The 22,174-nt window shown below is 48.1% G+C and overlaps 7 protein-coding genes across 7 annotated transcripts; 3 read left to right on the top strand and 4 right to left on the bottom strand.

The window, feature by feature from the left end:
• Positions 1-1,578: 1,578 nt before the first annotated feature.
• P175DRAFT_0417229 (uncharacterized protein) lies at positions 1,579-2,646 on the top strand (the record flags this gene model as incomplete). Its single annotated transcript, XM_040893085.1, has 1 exon — positions 1,579-2,646. A coding segment is annotated over one exon (1,068 nt), but the record flags the coding sequence as incomplete, so codon positions are not given.
• Positions 2,647-3,398: 752 nt separating this feature from the next.
• Positions 3,399-4,875, bottom strand: P175DRAFT_0559212 (uncharacterized protein; the record flags this gene model as incomplete). Its single annotated transcript, XM_040900900.1, has 1 exon — positions 3,399-4,875. The coding sequence occupies one exon, from the start codon at positions 4,873-4,875 to the stop codon at positions 3,766-3,768; it is 1,110 nt and encodes a 369-aa protein (XP_040751047.1). The 3' UTR covers positions 3,399-3,765.
• A 4,362-nt stretch (positions 4,876-9,237) lies between these two features.
• On the top strand, positions 9,238-10,018 carry P175DRAFT_0310764 (uncharacterized protein). The gene has a single exon (XM_040892830.1). It carries the CDS (start codon positions 9,462-9,464, stop codon positions 9,912-9,914), a length of 453 nt encoding a protein of 150 aa, XP_040751046.1. The 5' UTR covers positions 9,238-9,461; the 3' UTR covers positions 9,915-10,018.
• A 689-nt stretch (positions 10,019-10,707) lies between these two features.
• Positions 10,708-12,663, top strand: P175DRAFT_0510874 (uncharacterized protein; the record flags this gene model as incomplete). The annotated part of the gene is made up of 1 exon (XM_040898548.1): positions 10,708-12,663. One exon carries the CDS (start codon positions 10,708-10,710, stop codon positions 12,661-12,663), a length of 1,956 nt encoding a protein of 651 aa, XP_040751045.1.
• A 1,523-nt stretch (positions 12,664-14,186) lies between these two features.
• On the bottom strand, positions 14,187-16,762 carry P175DRAFT_0483311 (putative ABC transporter). The gene is made up of 8 exons (XM_040895528.1): positions 16,440-16,762; positions 16,117-16,357; positions 15,782-16,040; positions 15,276-15,729; positions 15,113-15,192; positions 14,902-15,055; positions 14,559-14,836; positions 14,187-14,480 (listed from the first exon to the last, which is right to left on the bottom strand). The coding sequence occupies exons 1-8, from the start codon at positions 16,624-16,626 to the stop codon at positions 14,238-14,240; spliced, it is 1,896 nt and encodes a 631-aa protein (XP_040751044.1). The 5' UTR covers positions 16,627-16,762; the 3' UTR covers positions 14,187-14,237.
• An 887-nt stretch (positions 16,763-17,649) lies between these two features.
• Positions 17,650-20,113, bottom strand: P175DRAFT_0462784 (arginine--tRNA ligase). The gene is made up of 4 exons (XM_040894798.1): positions 19,636-20,113; positions 18,266-19,560; positions 17,795-18,208; positions 17,650-17,734 (listed from the first exon to the last, which is right to left on the bottom strand). The coding sequence occupies exons 1-4, from the start codon at positions 20,080-20,082 to the stop codon at positions 17,728-17,730; spliced, it is 2,163 nt and encodes a 720-aa protein (XP_040751043.1). The 5' UTR covers positions 20,083-20,113; the 3' UTR covers positions 17,650-17,727.
• Positions 20,114-20,615: 502 nt separating this feature from the next.
• P175DRAFT_0503190 (cytochrome b5 reductase family protein) lies at positions 20,616-22,079 on the bottom strand. Its single transcript, XM_040897571.1, has 4 exons — positions 21,943-22,079; positions 21,727-21,878; positions 21,024-21,649; positions 20,616-20,962 (listed from the first exon to the last, which is right to left on the bottom strand). Exons 1-4 carry the CDS (start codon positions 21,945-21,947, stop codon positions 20,813-20,815), a joined length of 933 nt encoding a protein of 310 aa, XP_040751042.1. The 5' UTR covers positions 21,948-22,079; the 3' UTR covers positions 20,616-20,812.
• Positions 22,080-22,174: the final 95 nt, after the last annotated feature.

The raw sequence follows: 22,174 nt of genomic DNA, 5'->3' as shown, positions 1-22,174 counted from the left end.
AGAGAGAGAGAGAGAGATTTGCTTTTCATTGGGTTAGCTCCGGTAATGTAGAAAGGGGTACTTCGAACTTCTTTTCTCGGGGGGAGTGCGTCCTGAAGGATAGATGCTCCCATTATCTATCGAAAGCATTACTCGATCATCATGGAACTGACTATGCACCATGGTCTCTGGGGCGGTCTACTAGGTATCTAAAGCAAATAATCCTCTCGGTATGAAACAAAACTATGGCGTCCGTTTGGGGAATATGTCCCCTTGCTGGTGTATATAGTTGTATTCCCTCAAGTGTCTATTTATGAATATCAAACCAATACCTAGACCTGAGTACACCAATCATTTGCTTTTAGGACCGGGTGCAAAGGTCTGGAATCACAATATTGGCGCTGTCAGGAGTTGAGGCCGTTCTCACAGCAGCTCATACCACTGGCCACTATACTCTAAAGGATAGAATGTATTGAAGCAACTACCAAGGCAGCGGAAATGCCGTCCATCCCACATGCCATGCTCCAATCGTCCGGGGCAGACTCTCAGCCTTGCGCAACCTCAAGGATGGTCCCAATGCAGACAGACCATCCATCTCGGTGACTTAGTCTGCTGCAATCTGACGACAACCGATAACCCTTAATCCCTGATATGTCGGACATGAGAATGGTCGACATTTCCGCCTATGAAATACTCCGCTGCGACGGGAGGTGTCCAAGCGACGTGTCAGGTTTGTTTGCGCACCAACTCACGCTTCCTTTTTTTTTTTTTTTTTTTTTTTTTTTTTTTTTGGTTGGATTGATTATCCCCATCAGGGAGAGAGAGTACATAGGGCTGGGTTTCCAACTCTCTCCTGACAACCCTCCCCCCATTCTACCGCAGCCCACGCTAGGAACGAAGCTAACTCCAACGAGGATTCCAGGGGCGGCATAACTATTCTTATTATGCTAGCTGGCACCTTGAGCTTGAAGTTCGATCGTAAAGTCTGACCCTTTTTCAGCCCAGGTTGAAGTGGGTCGTCATAGTGTGAGCTAGTTCGTGTCTCCCCGCCGTGATGGGGATGCAGGAAGGGAGAGAAGAATGCTAGACTTCGTGGAAGCTCTCGGGAGCACTGTGTCGCATTTGCGGATCAGGGCAGCAAAGGGTCCCAAGGAATGGGTAAGAATGCGGACTTGAGCTTTGCCCCCGTTCCCGACTTCGCTAACGATACCCGCATTATGTATGCTGCAGTACCGCCGGAGCAAGGCCCATAATCCCATTAGATCTACGAGCATCAAAAGACATGATACGCAATTTTCAACCTCCTCTACTCAGTTGCGACGGCTCCAGCTACAGACTCCAGGCTTGGACTATACAAACTATCATGTTCGTGGGCCTGATGGGGAGGATAGTTGCGCAAAATCAAATCGGGAATCGGAGCCAGCTCCTATTCCCAATGGACCCAGTAAGGAATCCATTGGAGTTGTACAAGACGATCAGGACAATCATCTCAACGCAGAGGATCCTGGAACATCAGAGGAACAGAATCGCCAATCCGTGGAGCACTCTGTATCTGAACTGGGCGAAGAAGTCCCCAACCCTATAACCCCTCGCGAAACTGAGCTTCTCGCTGCCAACGAGAGGTTAACCGAACAGCAAAAGGATGTTTCGGCAAAAAGATTGCAAGTCCGCGAGTCACGTCTGGCCCTTAGATACAAGCGGGAAAAGGAACTGGAGCTCCGAGCCCGGTTAATGAAGGACCTCAACTCATTTTTTGCAAATCACCACCTTCCAGCGGGAGACCCGATTCTGCGCGAATACGAACTCCTCCAGGGAGCCAGCCAGGAATACTCGAAGATGGAAAACAACTACCATCAGCAAGAGGACGACCTAGAGATGGATGAGTATATGCTCACACTCTCCATGGAAAGTTTCGCGGGGCTGTCAGAAAATGGTCCTTGGCCAGATCTACAAGATCATCTTGCCTTACCAGCTACACAGCCGGAGCACGATGCCCTGGATGAGACACCTCCGTGTGTGATCAACTATCTATCCCGCATCGGCGATGAGCGCATGCTTCAGGAGCGTCTCTCGGATCTTGAATCAGAATGGTTCCTTACCATCGAAAAGCAGGCACAGAGACACCATCTTCAGTTACCACTGGACAAGGAATCAGAAGAGTTCCTTCAGAACTTTGATTCGCTACGACAGAAAGTCTGGAGGGACCTGAATAACGCCCAGCTTGACGTGAACGAACTACGGATCATCTGCGTGGACCAAGGTATCCAAGATTTCGACTATGAGGATCTGGCTTCCCTTCATCAATACCCAAACGAGACTGTTTTCCACCAGGAAAAGGATCCGCTGAAGCTCCCACCCCAGGCGAACTTTCATTTTTTTCTCGATCTTGACCCAGCAGACTATCCCACTGCCCAAAATCCGGACTGCCCCGCAAATTCTTACTTCTTCCTCTTCCGAGAGCTCGAGCGAGCAAAGGGCTTCGGTGCAACCGAGTTCATAAACAGGTGGATGCTGCACCAGCTCAGGATTTCATCCATGGGTATTTGGCAATTACAATTGCTCCTTGACTGGCAGGCCTTGCGAGACCAAGGCTGGCAAGATGGCGATATTAGCCAGAATGCCCTGGACAGGTGGTTTTCCGACGAAGCCGCGATGCCGTCCTCTCCGAGCGATTCATATACAAACAACGGTCGTCGTTCAAAGGCAAACTCTCTCGAAATGGCCCAGCACATCAAGAGCCCATCGTTGCCTTTGTTAACAAAAGTAGTTCCTGCGAGTGGTCGTCTGCGACGTCACTCGATTCAGTAAGTATTTATTCACTTGCTTATTCTCTCTCTCTCTCTCTCTCTCTCTCTCTCTCTCTCTAGGGTTTATCGCTTTCTTCTTTCTGTTTATCTCCTTTTATTATCCGTCAGTCCAGACATCTACTTCTTGCAGTAGGTACCTGGGTATTCTTCATATCGGTCCTATTTGGGTTCAGCATCCGCAGGTATTCAGGGTTATAGACTTACATCTGACTATTTATTTAATTTACTCTCTCTCTCTCTCTCTCTTGGGTTTGTTCTTTTTCTCTACTATTTTCTCCCTTCTCATATTACTTACTCCTGTATTACTACATGCATCATCTTCCGGGGGTTTTCACTAAATTGAATCCGTCATCCTTCAACATTTGTCAGGTGGTTATTATTACCACTACATTACTACTACTTGCTAGGTAGGAGGTAGGAGGTAGGAGGTAGGTAAGTAGTTGCTTCATCTCCAAACACACCTAAGTCTTGATTAATTTCTCCTGTCGTACATAACACTACGCTTTTAAAAGCATTTACTCTAGTACTAATACCTAGCTAAGGTATTATTACATTAGGATAATATTGAGGGTTCATCTTCCTTCGTTCAAGTTTGATATCAGATCAGATCAGACCAGATCAGGCTAGATTGTGAGGTGTATGTACCTAGGTAGGTATCAACGTTTATTTGTATGGGAAATACAGAAATAAGAACCCTGGCATCAAAGAAACAGAAACATTCAATTCGAAATTACACAATAACAATCAATCAATCAATCAATCAATTCGTCGGTTCCCATTATCCTTGTCGTAGACACCCCATACCATCCCAATTCTCGTGTATGTAAAGACTTAGTCATTGTTTCATTCGCTCGTTAATCCATTACCCAGGTTCCCATGTTATTTACAATTCCATCGCAGTGTTTCGACCAAGCCAGATCAAAGAAAAGAAAAAAAAAAAAAAAAAAAGGAGAAAATGATGTTGTTGTTAATTTATCGTTTATGAATATCGGGTTTCGCCATCACTGTCGCTCAGACTGTCTCTGCGTCGGCTATGTCCACCATCACGTCTGTAGCCCTTACTTAGGCCGGGGATCGGATGGTGATAGCTCATCGTGCCCAGGTCTTCTTCCTCGGTTCCAACATTAGAGTACTGGTACTCCGATCTTGAAGGGGCGGCGGAGGAAAAGTCGAGTGGCTCAGTGTAGTGGCCTCCAGAACGAGATTCACGTTTACGAGGGCTGCTTTGGCGAGAGGACGCGGGAGGATTGCGATGTCGTTCCCGGCGGCGATTTTGGCGACGAGTAGAAGCAGAAGGCTCGCGCAGCGCATGTTCTGCTGTTGTTTGGCTGATAGTATCTTCGCTTCCGGGGACAAAGGAAAAATTCCGGCTTTGTCTAGCAGGCTCATAGGCATAGTCACGGACCTCGGTCATTTCGCTTTGTTGATAGTAGCTGGGTGGGTTCGAAGTATCGTAGTCACTACCGTAGTATGTGCCGTCTGCTTCACGGTTAATACCACCAATTTGGGCCGGTTTCTCTCTGCGATAAGCGCGGACATCGTCATCTGCCTCGCCTTCCCAGTTCTCGTCCTTGTGCCGGCGGAGGAATTTTTCACGGAGGTTGCGTTTCTTCCTGGGTTCCTTCTCAGAAATCATGGTTCCGGTTTCAGTGTACCCGTCATCAGTATAGCCTTTACTGACAATACTGCCTCCGCCCAGCTTCGTGCTCTTTGTGGCGTTGGAAAGCGTGCGGCCATCAGGTCCTTTGCGTCGTAGAACGGTCGATTTGTAATCTTCCCAGTCACCCTTTCGCCAAACAAACCCGCCATTTTTTGCCCAGAAGAAGAACCAGATGGTTGCCAAAACGAAAAGCGCGCCAATAATTGCAAACAAGGCATACAGGCCTCGCATGTTAATGTCATTGGGGTTCACTGACCCGGAACCGGGGGTGTAGGTATTCTCGGCTCGAGCGATAACGGTATGAAGACCACCACCTGTGGAGGTCAGGTCTGTCTCCAAATTGCGAGAGGCATGTTGGTTATTGTCGTTATCAAGAATGGATCGACCAAGAATGCTGGAAAACCAAGTCGCGTGCTGGACAGGAGGCATGGTGAATGGAGCTGTCAAGAGCACACAGCTCAAGACGAAACCCTTTTGTGGAATTTCGTCAGTAACGGATTCAATAATATTTAATCAAAAAGTTGGTACCTAATGACAGGTATGGCAGGCTTCTTGAGTTGATAAGTTCGAGTTTAGCTCCACTCGGTCACTATCGTTATAATGGAAAGGGACTATAGTCCTCAAGACATATACTGGCCGATTTCGAGTCAGTTCACAGACACAACGAAGATTGACAAAAAAAAGTAAAACTGAGTAGTGAGGAGTAAGAGGAAGCAATTCAAGAGTGAGGATCGAACGACCGGGTCCCCAGCCCGAAATTGTGGTGGTTGGAGGAAATGGGGGAGGCTGGGGATGACGCTCTTTTGTTTGGGTGGCGGCGATGGCCCGGCAACTGGCTGAGTCAGCGATCTTATCACTGACAGGTGGGTTGGGCGCTAACCATGTACAGTTAGACTGGTTGATTCCAGATTTTTCTTTCTTTCGTATACTCCGTAATTAGGCACAGTAGGACTGTATGGGCTCTATAAAATAGCTCGAAGCAAAAATGCCATCCACCACAGCTCTTTTCCATACTCTCAATATCAGTTATGGCTGTCTTGGTGGGAGATTTGCTCTCGGATTCTAATCGACACCGCACTTTACCCCAGATAAACAAATCCGCCAGAGCAGGGTCCCGCCGAGACAAAATCTAGGATTTAAAGACACCGTTCCACAGACAGCTGGAATTGATTAAAAGTCTCATTATCCCCGCTACCTACCAGTCCCGATAGGGTTACTCCAGGGCGAAGACCACATCCTAATGAGGAATGGGCTCTCATATTTTGTTAGCTGTAGCTATGGTATACCCCGCCGATGAAGACCCGACATGATCTGACCCGTCTTGCCTACTAGTACAGACATTCGAGCTGGCAAGAGAAAGCACTAGAGTAAATCTCCTAATCTGCGGGATTATGGATATACCATATTTTGGTAGTGTAGCGTATTCGTTACCACGGATAAAAGGATATTTATCCAAACAACTTCCGCATCAACAAAGTAGGTGGTCACGATGCGTCCACTAGATGGAGAAGCACAGCTGCAGGTATGCATAAGATGCTAGAGTATGAATCTTCTCTAGAACATTCGCTGCCTTTTTTTTTTTTTTTTTTTAACAATGACGATTGAGGAATTTACTACTCTATGGAATTCCGGTTTCGGAGGAATCCATGACGAAGGCCACATACGTATTTATGCATGTATGTGTGTATGTATACCCTTGCTTCAGTGCACAGAACCAAGCCCATGTTGAGTATATTCTAATACTACTACTGCGGCCCAGTTATAGATGGAGGAACAGACTGGAACAGATCTAAATCAGATGGCAGTTCAGGGATTTAGGTTGTGCAGTACATTAGCTTGTCGAGTTCGACTGGATTGAGGACTTGGTTTGGAGTATCTGGTGTACTCCTACTACTCCTACTACTACTACTCGAGATGACTAGGGCATATGTGTGTATCTGTCCTGTGTAGTATGGATGGAGATATACATGATTTTACTGGTAGATACTTCTCCTACTGACAGTACTAGCAGCATGTATACAGACTCTACATATATGGATGAAAACACCTCGATATTGCTGCTGTTACCAACAGGGAGGTCATGCTGCGGGAGACGGCATAGTCTAATTTGCAAGGTGGCAAGGGTTCTTGATCATGTTTGGTAGAAACCTTGTAGAAAGTCGCACATAAAAACCTTGAGGTAGATTATAGTTCGGCCTATAGAGAAAAAAAAAAAACGCTACTGCTTCTGCGGTTACTACAATTAGATACATACGAATGTAGGAGGGTTTTCAAGACCCGTGACTCATAGAAACAGTCTTGGGCAGCAACGCTCGCTCCCTGGTCTGGGGTCTTTCGAGACACTGTGAGAGTCAGGCGTGCAGAGGATGAAGATCCATACTACTCGATGGATGACCCTCATCAAAGGCCAGCCAGTTGTGGCAAATGGATAGAAAAAGGATGGTCAATACTGTAGGAGAAAAAGAAACATCAAACATGGAATGCAGGCGTTGGGATGCAAATGACATAAAGCAAGAATTAAAGTTATATAGCAATCAGCCTCACTGGAAAGGATCCAGTACAGCCAATATTCTGGCTCTAAGATAAAAAGAAGAGGGAAAGGGAGTTTGTGGGAAATCGCGAGAACGACATGCAGATGGAAACTAACCAAGAAAGTGGATACATAGAGCTGACTCTCCACCCTGGCACCCAGTGCTGCTGAAAAAGAAATTGTTTACTGCCTAAGATGAGTCACCTCATAAGATTTGAATAGTACTGTAAGTATAAGACTCTTTGTTAGGACAAGGAATCAGACGGGAATATTTTTTTTTATTCTTCAGTGCCCGAGGTTGTTGAGAAAGAACATGGTTGAAATACTGTTGTGTAATCAACTACATAGAAGACTAGCATCCCCTGTACAGTGTAGGCAAATGATGGGTTGATTCGGGTGAGACAGAGAGATTCGTTATCAGGGCATTTGATATTCCATACAGTAAATAATATACAGAGTACACAAAAATGATTAATGGACTACGAGTAATTTGTCGGGTGGAAAATTTTCTAGCGTGCTTCGACTCCGTCTTCTATGCTCGTCGCTCACCGAGCCCCTCCGCTTTAGAGGCACACAAGGAATGTATGGATACTAAATTATTGGGAATTTTCCCTACCGTTTCTGAGTGGGGATTACTCCTTAGTTAGGACTGTTAGGTACCTAAGTAGATACCTAGGGAGTGGTATTGCCTCCAGACCGGTTCTTCAGAGAGGTGGCGAAAGTGTATAAACGGTCCTCTGTGGGTGATGAAAGAAGAAACCTCCCCCCTCTTTGTTAAGAATTGATAATTGAAATTTAAGAATTAGAAGAGATATTTTCAAGTCATCTGCAGATCCGAATGGAAACAAGGATGCTGGTGCCGGTGTGGAGGTGATCTTTCTTGGGCCGCAATCCGTCGCGGCCGTGTCGTCTGTAAAGTTTGGGCACTAACAGTTGACACAAAGTAACAATCCAGAGTAACTAAGGAGATATCCGGCACTGGATTTTATTCTTGAAGAACTGGAATTTGATTTGAATTTTGAAATCGAGGAGATCCTGAAGCCAAGCCGGCTCACTTGAGGTTACGTTGGAGGTGAGAATATACTCCGAGTAAACAAAGTCAGTTCCATGGTTGCTTCGATTTCAGATCCAGGGTTTCTGACGGGGCCGTGTTGGATTTGGTGGGTATGGAATTCATTCTTATTTCCACTATCACATTCTTTCCGCAACCCTATTTTAAATCATCATCCAGACCATCTAACTACTCCATACTCAACGAACTAACGAAAGTATTATGATGTAGTATAATGCGTCCCCAAGTACACCTCCAACCAAAGAACAAATAATATCAAACTAAGGATCAATGTCAATAGATCTTGCAGAAGCAAGCTAACCTGTTGAATGTATGGTCGATATATAGTAGATGTGGCAGATGTATCGCGACAGCAGCTTCTCATGTGAAATAACTTTAACCATCTTGATCAAAGCATCTCTCTCCCCCTTGCTTCTCCTCGCTTACTTCTGGCAGTCGAATTCAAGAGCATGACCACCATCCTTTACCCAAGGCTTACAATCTCTGTCTCTGTCATTGCACATAGCAACCTAGCAGGCAGCCAGTCTCCGCAGCATATTGCTTTGTAATTGTTGGATGGTTAACTATAGGTCTTTCCTATCATAGATTGCGAAGAATGTATCTCTCAGGGAGAGTGAAAGTTAACTAATAACAAGCCTTCTTCAAATACTCCGTGTCCGAAAACGAATTCTATCAGTTAAAATCAAATTCCTTTAGATGTTTCTTCTGGTGGTTGTTAAAAAAGTAAAATAATGCCACCAGATGTTGCGTAAAAGCCACCACCCCGGGGTATTTCCCAGCGAATACAATGTTGGATCTGTCAACGATGTATGGATGGAGTACATATGTATGTATTGTCAGGATAAAGGGAGAAAGGAAAAGCTCGTGCAGCTGCAGGTTTCCCGTCTTCTTGAGAGATGAAGACATGAAGAATCTTCCTTTGTTTTCAGCTTCAGTGGCGTGTAGTACATATATAACTTCCTAGGTAGTCATGATCTATTGAATAGATCAGAACCCAACTCTTTATACTTACTCTTCTATTATACATTGACCATACTCTAGTTAGTACTTACTACTTCAGTAACTAATCCATACTCCAACCAAACCGCTAGTATCTCATCCGCAGATCAGGCATCATTCGGAAGCCATTCGTCTTTTACCCACCTTGATTATTCCCTTCCGATTTTCTGCGATTCAGAGAGAGGGGAAAAAAGTCAATAATAAAAATCATAAGCATAGCCAGAATAATAATAATCAGAATCAGAAAATAAAAGTGGAGGACAGGAAATTTTCAAACCCTCGTCCGTACCCAAAAAAAAAAAAAAAAAAAGACTCACATCCAGAGAGAAAGAAGAAAAAGAAAAAGATGGTTGAAAATGACTGAGTGACTGACTGCTTCAGGCTCCGGTAATAATAATCCATCCATGTCATGATATGAAGATTTCCAACACTTCCTCCGTTTCTTCGCGATCTTTCAACCCATCCAGCTTATTGACTATTATAAGGATTGTTATAATAATATTCTGGCCTCTGTTGGGTTGCGACAACAACTTAAAACTCTCGCATCTGCGCGTGCCCTTTTGGCCTTGCATTTCCCCTCTTCCATCTTTCTTCATTCATTGTATGGGACGATTATCCATGTACAGTATTGCTAGACTCTATCCAGGTACGTATTTTTTTTTGCCCCCCCCCCTCTCTCTCTGTCTCTCTCTCTCTCTTTTCATCTTCTTCTCTTACTGCCTGATTCCCTTTCTTGTCTCTTCGCATATTATTTATTTATCATTATTATCATATTATCATTACTATTATTATTATTACGATTCTCTTCTTCTTTTTTTTTACACCCTCTCCACAGTAAAACTAACCCCACCGGGCCCTGTCCGTTGACTCCGTTCTCCTTCGTCAGGCCCGGACTTTCTCTCCCAGTTCCCTCCAACCGTCTGCTGGTTACACGCTGCTTGCTTGCTCTGACGGGTTTTATTACACCCACTGCAGCCCGTCGTCCGTTTCCTCTTTTAGCCCTCCACTCACCGTCTGCCAGACTACAACTGCAGCTGTGTGCGCGCCTCGTCTTTCTCTCTCGCCTCTGTGGTTGATGCACATTCATCCTGTCTGTCCGCTTGCCCCCGACTTGACTCTTTCCACCATCCACTTTGTCGCTAGTCCTGCACTTGTATTTTTCGATGGAGAAACGGCTATCTATGGACGACTTTGCATCCACTGTTCATCGCTGACAATCAACGATCTAGACGCCGTCATCGAACTACTTCTTACTAGTTGATCTGCAGGCCCTCTGCTCTGGTCCTTTTTTGGGGGACGCTCCTCTGAGTGTGGGTTCTTGGAGTGAATCAGAAGGAGAAGTGGGAAACGACCAAATTTTGTATTTGGGGCGAAGGAAGAGGGAAAAAAAAAAAAGAAAAAAAAAAAAAAAAAAAAAAAAGGCCCCCAGTGTGGAAAAAAAAAAATACCAAACAGGAGAAAGATTTTTTGTTTTCTTCTCATTGACTCATTTTGAATGAGCAGCTACAGCAGCAGCAGTAGTGGCTGCTGTAGGCGACCAAATCCCCGAAGCCTGTTGGATCACCACGTTTCACGTCATCCACAGTCGAGCCCTTACCAAACCCAGCCCCCCTCCCCTCCTTCGGGACCCAACCTGGGCCTTGGCCGCCGTCAAAGAGTCATGTCGAGCAAAGTTCCTCACGCCGCCTTCTGTGAGGAATATGATGAGGACGCCCATGAAATCCTCCCCGACACCCGTCTAGTTGCCAATATCACTGGGAAACATTCCAAATCTGATCTCAGATCCGTTGCAGTGCCCTTTGTTGAAGCTGCCAGTGATTCAGGCTATTCTAGTCGTACTGCGGCCACAGCAAACAGCACCCAATCTGCTCCGTCGGGCCGGAAAAGCCCCGTCCCTCTTAAAGTCGACACCACCCTCAGGAGGGCTGACCTGGAGCGAGTACGTCCAAGAGGCAAAGATCGAACCCGAGAGCACAGCGCTCGTCCAGCGCGCGACGACAGAATGCAGGTTGGAGCCTACCCTTCCACGGCGGGATATCCGCCTTCGACCCATGTTCCACGATCGCCGTCAAGATCCCAGCGGCGTGAGCGCACCTACACCCGGCACTTCCCAGGCACCTGCCTGGATTGTGATCGGGGGTTGTATCATGCCTCAACCCCCGTGGAGCCAAGACAGGTTGAGTATCCCTACTACCCACCCTCTCTTCATGACTACCCTCCGGCCTCGCCACAAACCTCGCGGTACCCTCCATCGGCCGTCGTCCAGGTTTCCCACAGTAGCCGTCCTCAGGCTCGGGGCACTCGGTCGAACTCCTACCATGCCAACAATAACCGACCGATCAGCTTCCATGGGGCAATGATGCCACCTCCGATGGGTGGTGGGATGGCGTACAATCCACCGCCAGTTAATCACTACGAGCACGGGCCCCCTCTGTCCTCTTCAGCTTACGCCAATACGCCGTCGTATGCCCCGTCGCCCTCCTTATATTCCCAGCCGTCGCCTTACTATGGGATGCCCGATGGGATGCCTCCACCTGATCATGAGGAACGGTCGGTGTCAAGGACAAGGGAGCCGCACCGTGACCGTGGACGTCGCCACTCTCTGTATGAGAGACCCCCGGTGGACGAATTTGAGTCCACCTCGGAAGAAGAGGAGGACGAGGAAGAGGAAGAGGAGGAGGAGGAACCACTGGAACAACCCCAACCGCCCCCACCACCGGCCCGCGAGCCGCGACCAAGACCCTCGGCCCATTCTACCCACGAAGAGTACTTCCGCACCATGCCCCGTCCGCCCCTCAAGCACAAAGCCGCACCGCATATCATCCAAAAGCGCCCGGAATTGGCCCGCAAATCAGCCACCACAGCGTCGGTCACCTCTGAGCGTCGTCCTTCCCGGACTCTCGATCTTGCCGAACTCAGAGATAGTCTCCCTCGGTACGAATATCGACGGTCATCTCGCGAAACTGTGATCCCGGAGCGGAACCGAAGTGTCCGTGAAAGCAGACGTCCCACGCTGTATCACGATTCTGGCCGTTCTGCTCGGGTCGCAGTCGAGAATTCCCGTCGACGTCAACCCACGGGCTATGACGATTATCCGGTTAATGACGAGATTGAGGACAAGCAACGGAACGCGGAAGCATACCAAGCCTCCCAGGCAACCAAACCCGTGCCCGTTCCTGTCCCTTTGACTGCGGATGCATTATACAAGGCTAAAGCGTCTTCCCAACGCGCTGAGAGCGACAGTGGAAGTCAGAAGAGCCGATCCAATAGCAGCCGCGGGAGTGATGCTCGTACCCAGAACGGGAGCGGAGTTGGTAGTCGGGCAGAAGAAGACAACAACATTGTCATGACGATGAACGGTGTCACAATGAGCTTTACCCAAGAGTCCGTCGGAGGAAAGCGGATCAGCGTTCGAGCCGGCGAAACGGGTGCTCTCGAGTTGAACATCGAAGGGAAACGACCGAAGAAGTACCTCACAGGAGGTTCTGAGTATACGGCAAGCAGTGCATCAAGGAGAGGGGAGTTTGACGAGCTAGTACGACGACCAAGGGGGGACCGCAAGTCTGACCGCGCCAGCCGCCGGTCCAGTCGGTCCACCTATAATGGACGTTACTAACTGGTTTGGTCTGTGAACTTTGGTAATTCTTTCTTGCTCTGCTGCTGCATCACTTCTTCGTTTCTTTCTCTGATGAAAACTCTCCCCGAGAACTCTATCCGGAGGCGATAAACGAAGACCATCAATTGCCAAAAGTCAAAAGTTATTGTCATTTCTGGGGCTGGACTGTGTGTACTTTAAAGAAGTACACAACATTGAACCACCTATATCAGCTCTGGTTTCTTGGGTAAAAGCAAAAGTTTTGAGGGTTTTTTTGGGAGAAAAATTGCTTTGCAATGGGAGGCTTTCTCGGTATTTGCTTCTTTGGACATCGACTATCATCTTCTTCGGAAGTCTTAAAGAGACGCAGCGGTTTTGGCATCCCATCACGTCTGTCATGGTGACATGATTGTATATGACTCTTGACGACCTGCCACGATTCACCACCATCTGATCTGATGTCTAGTTATGCCCAGGTTATGTTTCCACGCTCATGTTTTATGGTTTACGTTCATGTTTCGTCTTATACTTTCCCCATTTGCTCTGTGCCTTGCATCTGTATAAATCTTTCTTCAGGATGACCCAGCCCGTTTCTTCATCGTTTGTTTGCATTTTTGTCCTATGGTCAGTCAGCATTGAAGAAATGAGTAAGGATTGATGGAGGAAAAGATATACCCCTGTTTTCTTTTTTGCGTTTCTTCTTCTTCTTTTTTTTTTTTTTTTTCTTTTTAGCAATTCATATGATATATTTGTCTCACTTTTTTCCCCTTCATCTTCCTGCCTTTCTTCACTATACCATACTATACCATTCCACATCTCAGGTCAGGATAAGGGAAAGGATAAGCTGAGTATTATCCGTAGTTGGATGCAAACCCGGTTGTTTCATCTAATGACTCCTCCCTTCCTTTCTGCCATGCATGCATGCTGTGCCTGTCCGTGTACTTTTTGTCTGCTTCTGCTCCTGCTGCTGCCTCATCTTCTTCATCACCCATTCTACCGTTTGAGGCTCTGTTTGGTCTTGGGTTGATTTCGATAATACTTTTGTGTAACTTCAACAGTTCTACCCCTACCTATCTATTATGCCTTACCGCCAGTTTCTTTTTTTCCTCTCCCTCTTTGGCCCATGTTTTATGGTTTGTCTGTCTTTTCTTCTGTCGCTAGACCTATCCTATCCTATCATATTCTTACTTGGGTCTGGTTCGGTACCTGCCGGGCAATTCTAGTTACTAGTTGGTTACTTATTATCTAGTCGTTCTGCTATAATCGATCCGAGTCGATAACCTAGGTAGTTTCAAATGTTATACTAGGTGGGACCAGCCAGTAATTGTTTTTGCGTCCTTGCGAGAGGTGAGTTAGTTACTCTACATGTATTATGTTCGGGTTAAAAAAAGAATATACTTTTCTATATCTTTTATTGATATTCATTGCTTCTTTCTAGTCATGATCATCTCATCTCATCTCATATATATTATTATCTATCACACATTACCTAAATACCGACCTACATACATATATATATATATATATAGATATATCTAACCACCCGACAACAGACACCCCCAAAAACGGGGAAAAAAAAAAAAAAGAAGAAGGGATCAAGACCTCCGTAGAACAAGCGCAATATACCCCAAAAGCCTATACACGGCAATGATCCCAACCAAAATACCGGCCCATTTCCCGGTGCGGCCGGTCGCGTAGCCGTAAGCTTCTAGAACGCCCGTGCCGCGGATCTGGCACTGGGATGCAAGGTCGGTTTGGTACATGCAGTTGCAGCCAGGGGCGCAGGTATAGTTGCGGGAGGCGAATTCGTTCACCATCATTCCTTGGAAGACGTATGCCTTATCATCCATTAGTTCTCTCTCTCTCTCTCTCTCTCTCTCTTTTTATTGTTTTTGGGGGGGGGGGGGGGGGTTTACCTGGTAATCAATATAGTGGAAGACATATTTCCAGAACGGGTTCAGGATAGTAGGGGAGACGAGGAACCCGCCCACGCTCATCCAGAGCCCGTTTGCGAATGCGACGAGGGCCAGGGCAATGACGAAGTTCGGGAAGATGGAGGTGACGAAGACGACCAGGGACTCGGCGGCCACGAGGTCTAGGAAGAGCCACATGACCCAGGTGAAGAAGGCCTCTGCGTTGGGGCGGAAGTTGGAGAGCCAGTACGAGACGATCGAGAAGAGGATGGAAATTAAAACTGGAATTTCGGGCGTTGTTAGCGTGGAGGGGTTATGAGTTGGGAGAGGGAACGAGCATGCGTACAGAGGAACGGAAGACCGATTATAAAGTTGGATATGATGAATGGGAGAGAGCCATATAAGCCATTGGCTCGTTCTTTGGCGAACGTGGCGCGGTCTTCGAGGAAGGCTGGGACGTACGCGACGGCCATGAAGCTCATAAAGGCCGATCCGAAGAACTGGGGGCTGCTGTTAGTTTGGGTGCGAGGTAAAAAGGGTCGCAGTGGGAAACTTACGATTGCGTTGATGAAGGGCTGGATGTATTCCTGTTCGGTCTTGAGGCGCAGCCACACAGTTCCCATCATGATTGCCAGGCCTGGGAGAGTGAGCATCCTTGTATGTATGAGACTATATATATATATATATATATATATATATATAGCTAGGTTGAAGACTTACCCATATACATGACTATACGGATACCGTATGCCACAACATCGCGATAACTCTTGATAAATGAGCGGTGCAGCAGCGAGGACGTAATACTGAGCAGACCAGGATGGCTACCTTCATCCACTGCAACCTTCTGGTCCTTCTTTTCCAAAAGCTCGCGGTCTGCCAACTGGCTCCGCAGTGCAGTTTGCTCCCTAGACTGAACCCATGAAGATTGGATTTTTCCCACTTGATCTTGCGCAACTTCTGCGTTGGCCACGAAATCCGAGCTGATGATATCGAGCATGTACTCGGCAGGATTCGTCTGGGAGGGAATAGGATATCCAATCCTGTCGAAATATTCGGGGGCGGTTTTGACAGCTCCAAAATAGCATGTTTCCCCCCCGGAAAGAAGCAGCAGCTTATCGAAAAGCTGGAAGGTCGCAGTAGATGGCTGGTGGATGCTAGCTATAATAATAAGCTTTTACAGCAGTCAGCTACCACAGCCTTATGCGGGACATCTTTATACACACCTTATTGGCTTGCGCCAACTTCTTCACGTACGAGATAACCTCATAGCTCGCTGTCGAGTCGAGTCCACTCGTAGGCTCGTCCAAAAACAAGATCTTGGGACAGGTGATGAGCTGACTGGCGACGCTGACCCGTCTCTTTTGGCCTCCACTAATTCCCTTGCGGATCGGGGTGCCAACGAGGGTGGATGCTTGGTTCTGGATACCAAAAGCGTCCAGCAGTGTTTTGATTCGCTCTGTGCGTTGCGACTTGGTTACGAAGCTAAGAGTTCCACAGGTCAATCTCACATCCCCCGCCTCTCTCTCTGAGCCCGGTTGTCTTTGGATCGTATTCATACCTGGGTAGTGAGAGATCCGCCGCAAACTTCAACGTCTCTTGCACCGTCAGCGACCCGATCAGTGCATCCTCTTGCTCGACATACGAGGTGATTCGTCCGAATTTCGCATTGTCGATTTCGCCTCCGTTTATATAGCAGCAACCCGACGTCTTGGCCCCGGATGAGGCAGCGCGGCGGGCGAGGACATTGAGGAGGGTTGTTTTCCCACAACCTGAGGGGCCCATTAAAGCGACGAGTTCACCTGGTTTTTTTGGTTAGCCATGTCATATCGCTGTATTTCGTGTTCTTTCTTTCTTTTTTGCATCGACGAGAGCGAGACAAACCTTGTTGCACGGTGCCATTGATACCCTCGATAAGATTGCGCGGCTGCTTGGTCCGACGATCTTTAACGGTGACTGTGAGATCATTCCAGGAGAAGGTCTGAACGGTATTGTTCATGAGGAAATCATGGCCCTCATTGCGCTCCAGGTCGCGGTTGTCCAGGTCTTCGCTGGAGGAGCTGGATTCCATGATCGCAAAGCAACGACAACAACGAGGTCACGTAAAGATAATAACAATCGTAAAAGGAAACAGGCCAATGGGGTATTATATAGAAAATAAAATGGCAAAAAGAAAAGAAAAGACTCTCGAGGATCGAAAAGCAATCGCGCGTGTACACGGAGAGACAAGGTCCCAGGCTTCATTTCTTCGGCCGTGTAACTGGGCCAGGGTGCCCTTCTAATATTTGAGCAAGACGAGAGAAGATAATAAGAATAAGAAGAATAATAGAGAGGACGGAGTGCACACACACACAGTCTTTGTTTGAATGGTCCCCGAAGTATGCAAGTCGCAAGCCCGCCTGAGGAATAGAGAGAATACGGAGTATAATATTGACCAGTTAACCCCAAGCTTCGTGAGCATCAGTAAGCCTGGGTTAACTAACTAGTTAACGATAACTAGTTTCTCAGTTTTAATAGTCCCCGGTGCTGAACCAAACAACTCTAGATAAACGCCGTCTGTCCGGCTTTCTTTAAGGGGGAAAATGTTCCCCGACTCAGGCGAGAAGAGAGAGTCGCATTTCTTCGGTTTTCAACAGAGGAGCCCAACTCCACCGCCACGATAATACCTATAATCAACCCCCCCGCTCTGTCCCCTCCTTCTCTCTGACTCTCTCACAAAACTGACGGTTATTTGTCTTCATCGTGCGACTAGGGTCCCCTGGCTTCTGTTCTATTTGCGGGTGGTCGATTTTGTTTGGGACCAAAGGCGCCCAGTTTCTTGTCACTCACTCTCTCTCTCTCTCTCTCTCTCTCTCTCTCTCTCTGTCATCCTAACCGATAGGCTATCCTGCTTCGAGGAATCCCGGGCTTTTAACTATAACCGGTGAACAGTCGCCGCTGATCTCAGAGGAAGAAAGACGGGGACGGATCTAACTGATACTAGTGACTTGCCCTAATATTTCTTAGACTGGTTGATCAAGACCCAACAGTACGAAGTCATGCATGCATGCGTACAGACTACAGCGGAAGATAGTTTGGAGGGAGCAACGTGGATGGGAATGGAAGAGAAAGTATATGTCTGGTATTTGAAGCCTAAATAAAATTCGTTTAATATTTGTATATTTCCGCCCAATCACATTCTAGTAAACGTTAGTATTGCTCCGGTTCTTTGCATCCGTGAGAGAGAGAGAGAGACTTACCGGTTGACAGGGCTGAGACCCAGAATCCTCATTCCATTGTTGAGCACTTGTCGCGCGGACTCGTAGAGGGCCAGACGCGCCTTCTTCACCTCCGGTTCGCTGCCCACGACCTTGAGGGTATCGTACCCAGAACTCAGAATATGAGTCATGCGGAACAGGTAAGTAATGATGGTCGTTGGTTCGAGGGTCTTGGTGGTGTTCAGGAGCACATCGGGCCATTGCGACAACAGGCGAACGAGGTCGGAGGCATGCGTCTCCGTGAGGAGGTCAAGATCGGCCGATGGGAGCTCTTGGACATCCAATTCAGCCTTGCGGAGAATTGAGCAAAGACGAGCGTGAGCGTATTGCAGATAAGGGCCAGTGTCTCCCTCAAACGAAGTCATGGCTTCGAGGTTGAAGTCGTATCCGTTGATACTATTTCCGATGTTAGCAGGGAGCTGAAACCCAGCGCGAGATTACTTCTATACATACCGCTTGCCAGACATATCCTGCACCATAACAGAGGTGATTCCGAGAATGTCAGCAGTCTCCTCGGGGTTCGCAATCTGCTCGTACTTCTCGGGATTCTTCTTCATGACTTCGTGCATCTTATCCGCGACATCGCGGAGGATATCATCCAAGAACTTAACAGTACCCTTGCGGGTGCTCATACCGCGGACCATACCAAAGTTGATGTGCTGGCATCGGCTGGCAAGTTCCTTGTGGCCCATCAACTCTGTGATCTTGAAAAGCTGAGCAAGGTGGAGATCCTGCTGAGCGGCGACAACGTAAATCATCTTGTCGAAATGGTAGGCCTCGTCACGCTCGAGAATAGCTCCGATATCGCGAGTCAGGTAGAGGGGGGTGCCGTCCTTGCGGACAATAATAGCCTTTCCAAGCTTCTTAGCTCCGTGCTTGGTGAAATCAACAATGACGGCGCCCTCGGACTGCTCCGACACACCGCTCGTGACCAGGGTCTCATTGGCGGAAGCCATGCTTTCCTGCTTGATCTGAGACTCTCCAGAATACACATCAAAGTCGATGTTTAGGCGAGCATATGTTTGGCGGTACTTCTGGATACTCAGGTCACGGAATTTGCGCCACAGTGCCAGGGCGCTGGGGTCACCGTCCTCCATGCTCTTGAAGTAACGACGAGCCTTCTCATCTTCGCTAGCATCAACGAGCTGCGCGAGCTCCTTCTCGAGCTCTGAAACATCCTCGCTCTTCTCCTTCTTAGCCTTGATCTGCTCCTTCAACTCCTTGATAGGGCCCTCCTGCTCCGCCACAATGGCGTTAATCTTGACATAGACATCGAACAGATGGTTGATAGGGTCCCTGAGCAGGCTCTCCTCGTTACCGAATTTCTCGTATCCATTGGCAAGCAGACCATATTGCTTGCCCCAGTCACCAAGATAGTTCATTTTAATAACATCCCATCCCATCACCGTGTAGAGGTTGGCCAGGAAACCACCGATAATGGTACTCCTCAAGTGGCCAGCATGGAAAGGCTTAGCAATGTTGGGCGACGAGAACTCCACAATGATCTTCTTGCGGCCCTTGGAGGCGTCTGCAGGATCACGCAAGCCCTGGTTTCCATTTGAACCAAACGCAGCCTTGCTCTTCAGGATTTGTCCAACAACGGTCTTTGTGAGCACGGCGGGCTTGAAGAAGAACTGAAGATGAGGGCCAAAGGGGATGGGAGGAAGGACAAGGTCGGACTCTCCGAACTTCTCGGCCAGTTCTTTGCACAGTTCCTGGGGGTTCTTCTTGATTTGGAGGGAGGGCACCTATACACCGTACCTATTAGCGCGAAAGAAACAAACAAACAACGAACACAGCATTGCTTCATGCCGGTTTCATACCGGCAGGACCAAGTCACCCTTGTCCAGACTGTTTGTCCATTGCAGCCGGGTATAGATCTTCTCGGGCTCGATGCCGGCGGCGGCGCCCAACTTCTCCGCAATATGTTCACGGTAGATATCGACGGGGTTCAGGGAAGGATAGCAGTTGGCGAATTTGGAGGTCTCAGTAGAGGAATGGAGGGAAAGTCCCTCGACCGCAGCGGGGAGGCCTGCAATAGATGCCATGGCTGATGAGGCTACGTTCTTATTGTTCGCAACGGGCGCCTGGACCAATGTACCTGTACCAAAGGCTCGAGAAGAGGGGGGGGGAAGGTGGGGATTAAATTGACGAAGGGAATACGAGCAATGGCGCGAGGAGAAGCAACTGTTTTGCCGACGACAGGACTGGACAACCTGGAGGATGGTGGTTGAAAATCGTTGGGCCCCGCTTACCAGATTGCGACCCATAGAGGGGGAAATACTTTGAGCTTTCGAGGGGGACTCTTTTTTTTTTTTTTTTTTTTCCCCTTCTTTCCGTTGGCTCAATCCGGCAATCCTGCATATACTGCCTGGGCGGTGAGCCATTGGATACAAAACCCGTGCCCGGCTCAGCCCTAGCCCTATATCGATCTGTATCTGGTGTTCTCTGACGTCATTCCGGAAGACGGACTCGATCACGGAATCTATTGATATTGGTACGACCTCAAACCAATAGACTACTTCTACCTAGAGCGGGACCTCTCATAAGCCAAAAACACGCTCTGCGCCTGGCAGAGCATTGATTGAGTCCGATCCAGAGTTTCTAGTGACTGCGAACGTCCTGGACTATTTGCGGTTTTAATCCGGTGTCCGATGTCCTCGGAGGCAGAGTCCCTAGCGCGTGGGTGTGCCTCCCGTACATGGGAAGTGGAAATATCGGGCAGTAAGAGTACATGATTATAGCGACCCGTATATGAAATCACCATATATGTTTTAGGACCATCGATGGAAGCATTTCGATGAGTTGTGAGGCTGCACTTTGCAAACGCTTCATTCATATTAAAATCATCACTATCAATTGCTATTCTTCGCATAAAGTAGAGTCATTTTAGAATAGAATCAACCGGGGACCCGGTTCCGTAGTTTTCTATCGATATCTACCAATTATAGACCATGGGTGTTGCAACTTCAATCGCACTCGAACATAGTCATAACCTGTTTAGAAGCAGAAGACCTGGTCCTCGAGCTTGCTGACGGGGCGGGCCTTTGTGTAGCCGAGAGACTCGGTAGCCTTCTTCATGGCGCTGACCATCGGGGGAGGACCGCAGAGGAGAATCTTGATGTCGCTAGCGGCGGCGGGGAGGTGTTCCTACAAATCGTGCCGGTTAGCTCCCGCAAACTTGTTCTTGATGAAACTTTTAATCACTCACCTTAATCATGTCGGGGGTCACAAAGCCAACACCACCGGTCCAGCCCGCGGGGGGGTTGTTAAGCACATAGTGAATCCGGAAGCCATCATCTTCCTTGGCCAGAGCCTCTAGCTCCTCCTTGAGCAGGATATCATCGGGGTTCACGTTGGCAAAGATCAGATCTACCTGGGTAGTGTCGTTTCCACCGTTGCGGGGGCGGTTGCGGATAATAGCCTTGATGATCTGAAGCATGGGAGTGATACCAGTACCTCCAGCGATCATACCAATGTGGCGGCACATGTTGGGGGTGTAGACCATGGCACCCTTGGGGCCGCGAACCTTCATGGTCTGACCAACCTGCAGGGTGGTGAGGTATTTGGAGATGTTACCCTGGGGGTAGGCCTTGACAAGGAGATCGAAATAGCCAGCTTCATTGTCAGAAGAGATGGGAGTGTACGAGCGCACAACCTCCTTGGGCTGGCCCTCAATGGTAGCGGCGAGAGAGATGTGCTGGCCAATGGGCAACCCCAGGATATCGGTGGGACGGGGGAGGGCAAAACGGTAGATGGTCACGTTGTGAGAGATATCATTCTTCTCCTTCAGGACAAAGTCCTGGAATTCGGTGGGGTTGAGCACCTTCCTAGCCTCTGGGGGAGGAATGCAGGTCAGCGATCAATGGGGCATGTGACAATCACCGAGAGACAGCTAGCTTCGCTTCACTTACTGCTGCTACCACCGCTGGACAGCTTCCATCCGGCCAGAATAGCAGCCAGAGCCACGGCAAAGGGGAGCCACTCCTTCTTCACAATGAAGGTACCGACCACCAACAGGGTGGAGGGAATGTAGACTCCGTTAATATTCTCGGAGGAGAAGGCACTGAGTTCCGACATTGGTTAGTTAACAGCAATTGTGTGATCATGCGACAATGAGGTGTACACACCTCATATTGACAATTTGCAATTCCCCAACAGCCTCAGAAATAAAGCGAAACGGGATCCAAAGGGTATAGGATAAGAAGGAAAGAAAGAAGGAAAGAAAGAAAGGGGAACCTTAGGGAGAGATTGTGTTGAGTAAAAGTAGGTAAAAGCAGCAAGTCGCCAGACCAACCAACGGAAAATAAAAAAAATAAAGCTCTCCGGGGGGGTATTGTGACGGTAAAATTACCAGTTCTC

The sequence above is a fragment of the Aspergillus ochraceoroseus genome (genome assembly GCF_002846915.1).
Source record: "Aspergillus ochraceoroseus IBT 24754 chromosome Unknown P175scaffold_6, whole genome shotgun sequence".
In the NCBI taxonomy this organism is placed as follows: Eukaryota; Fungi; Ascomycota; class Eurotiomycetes; order Eurotiales; family Aspergillaceae; genus Aspergillus; species Aspergillus ochraceoroseus.
The sequence above is the reverse complement of the archived record's forward strand: the minus strand, read 5'-3'. Positions and strand labels throughout refer to the sequence as shown.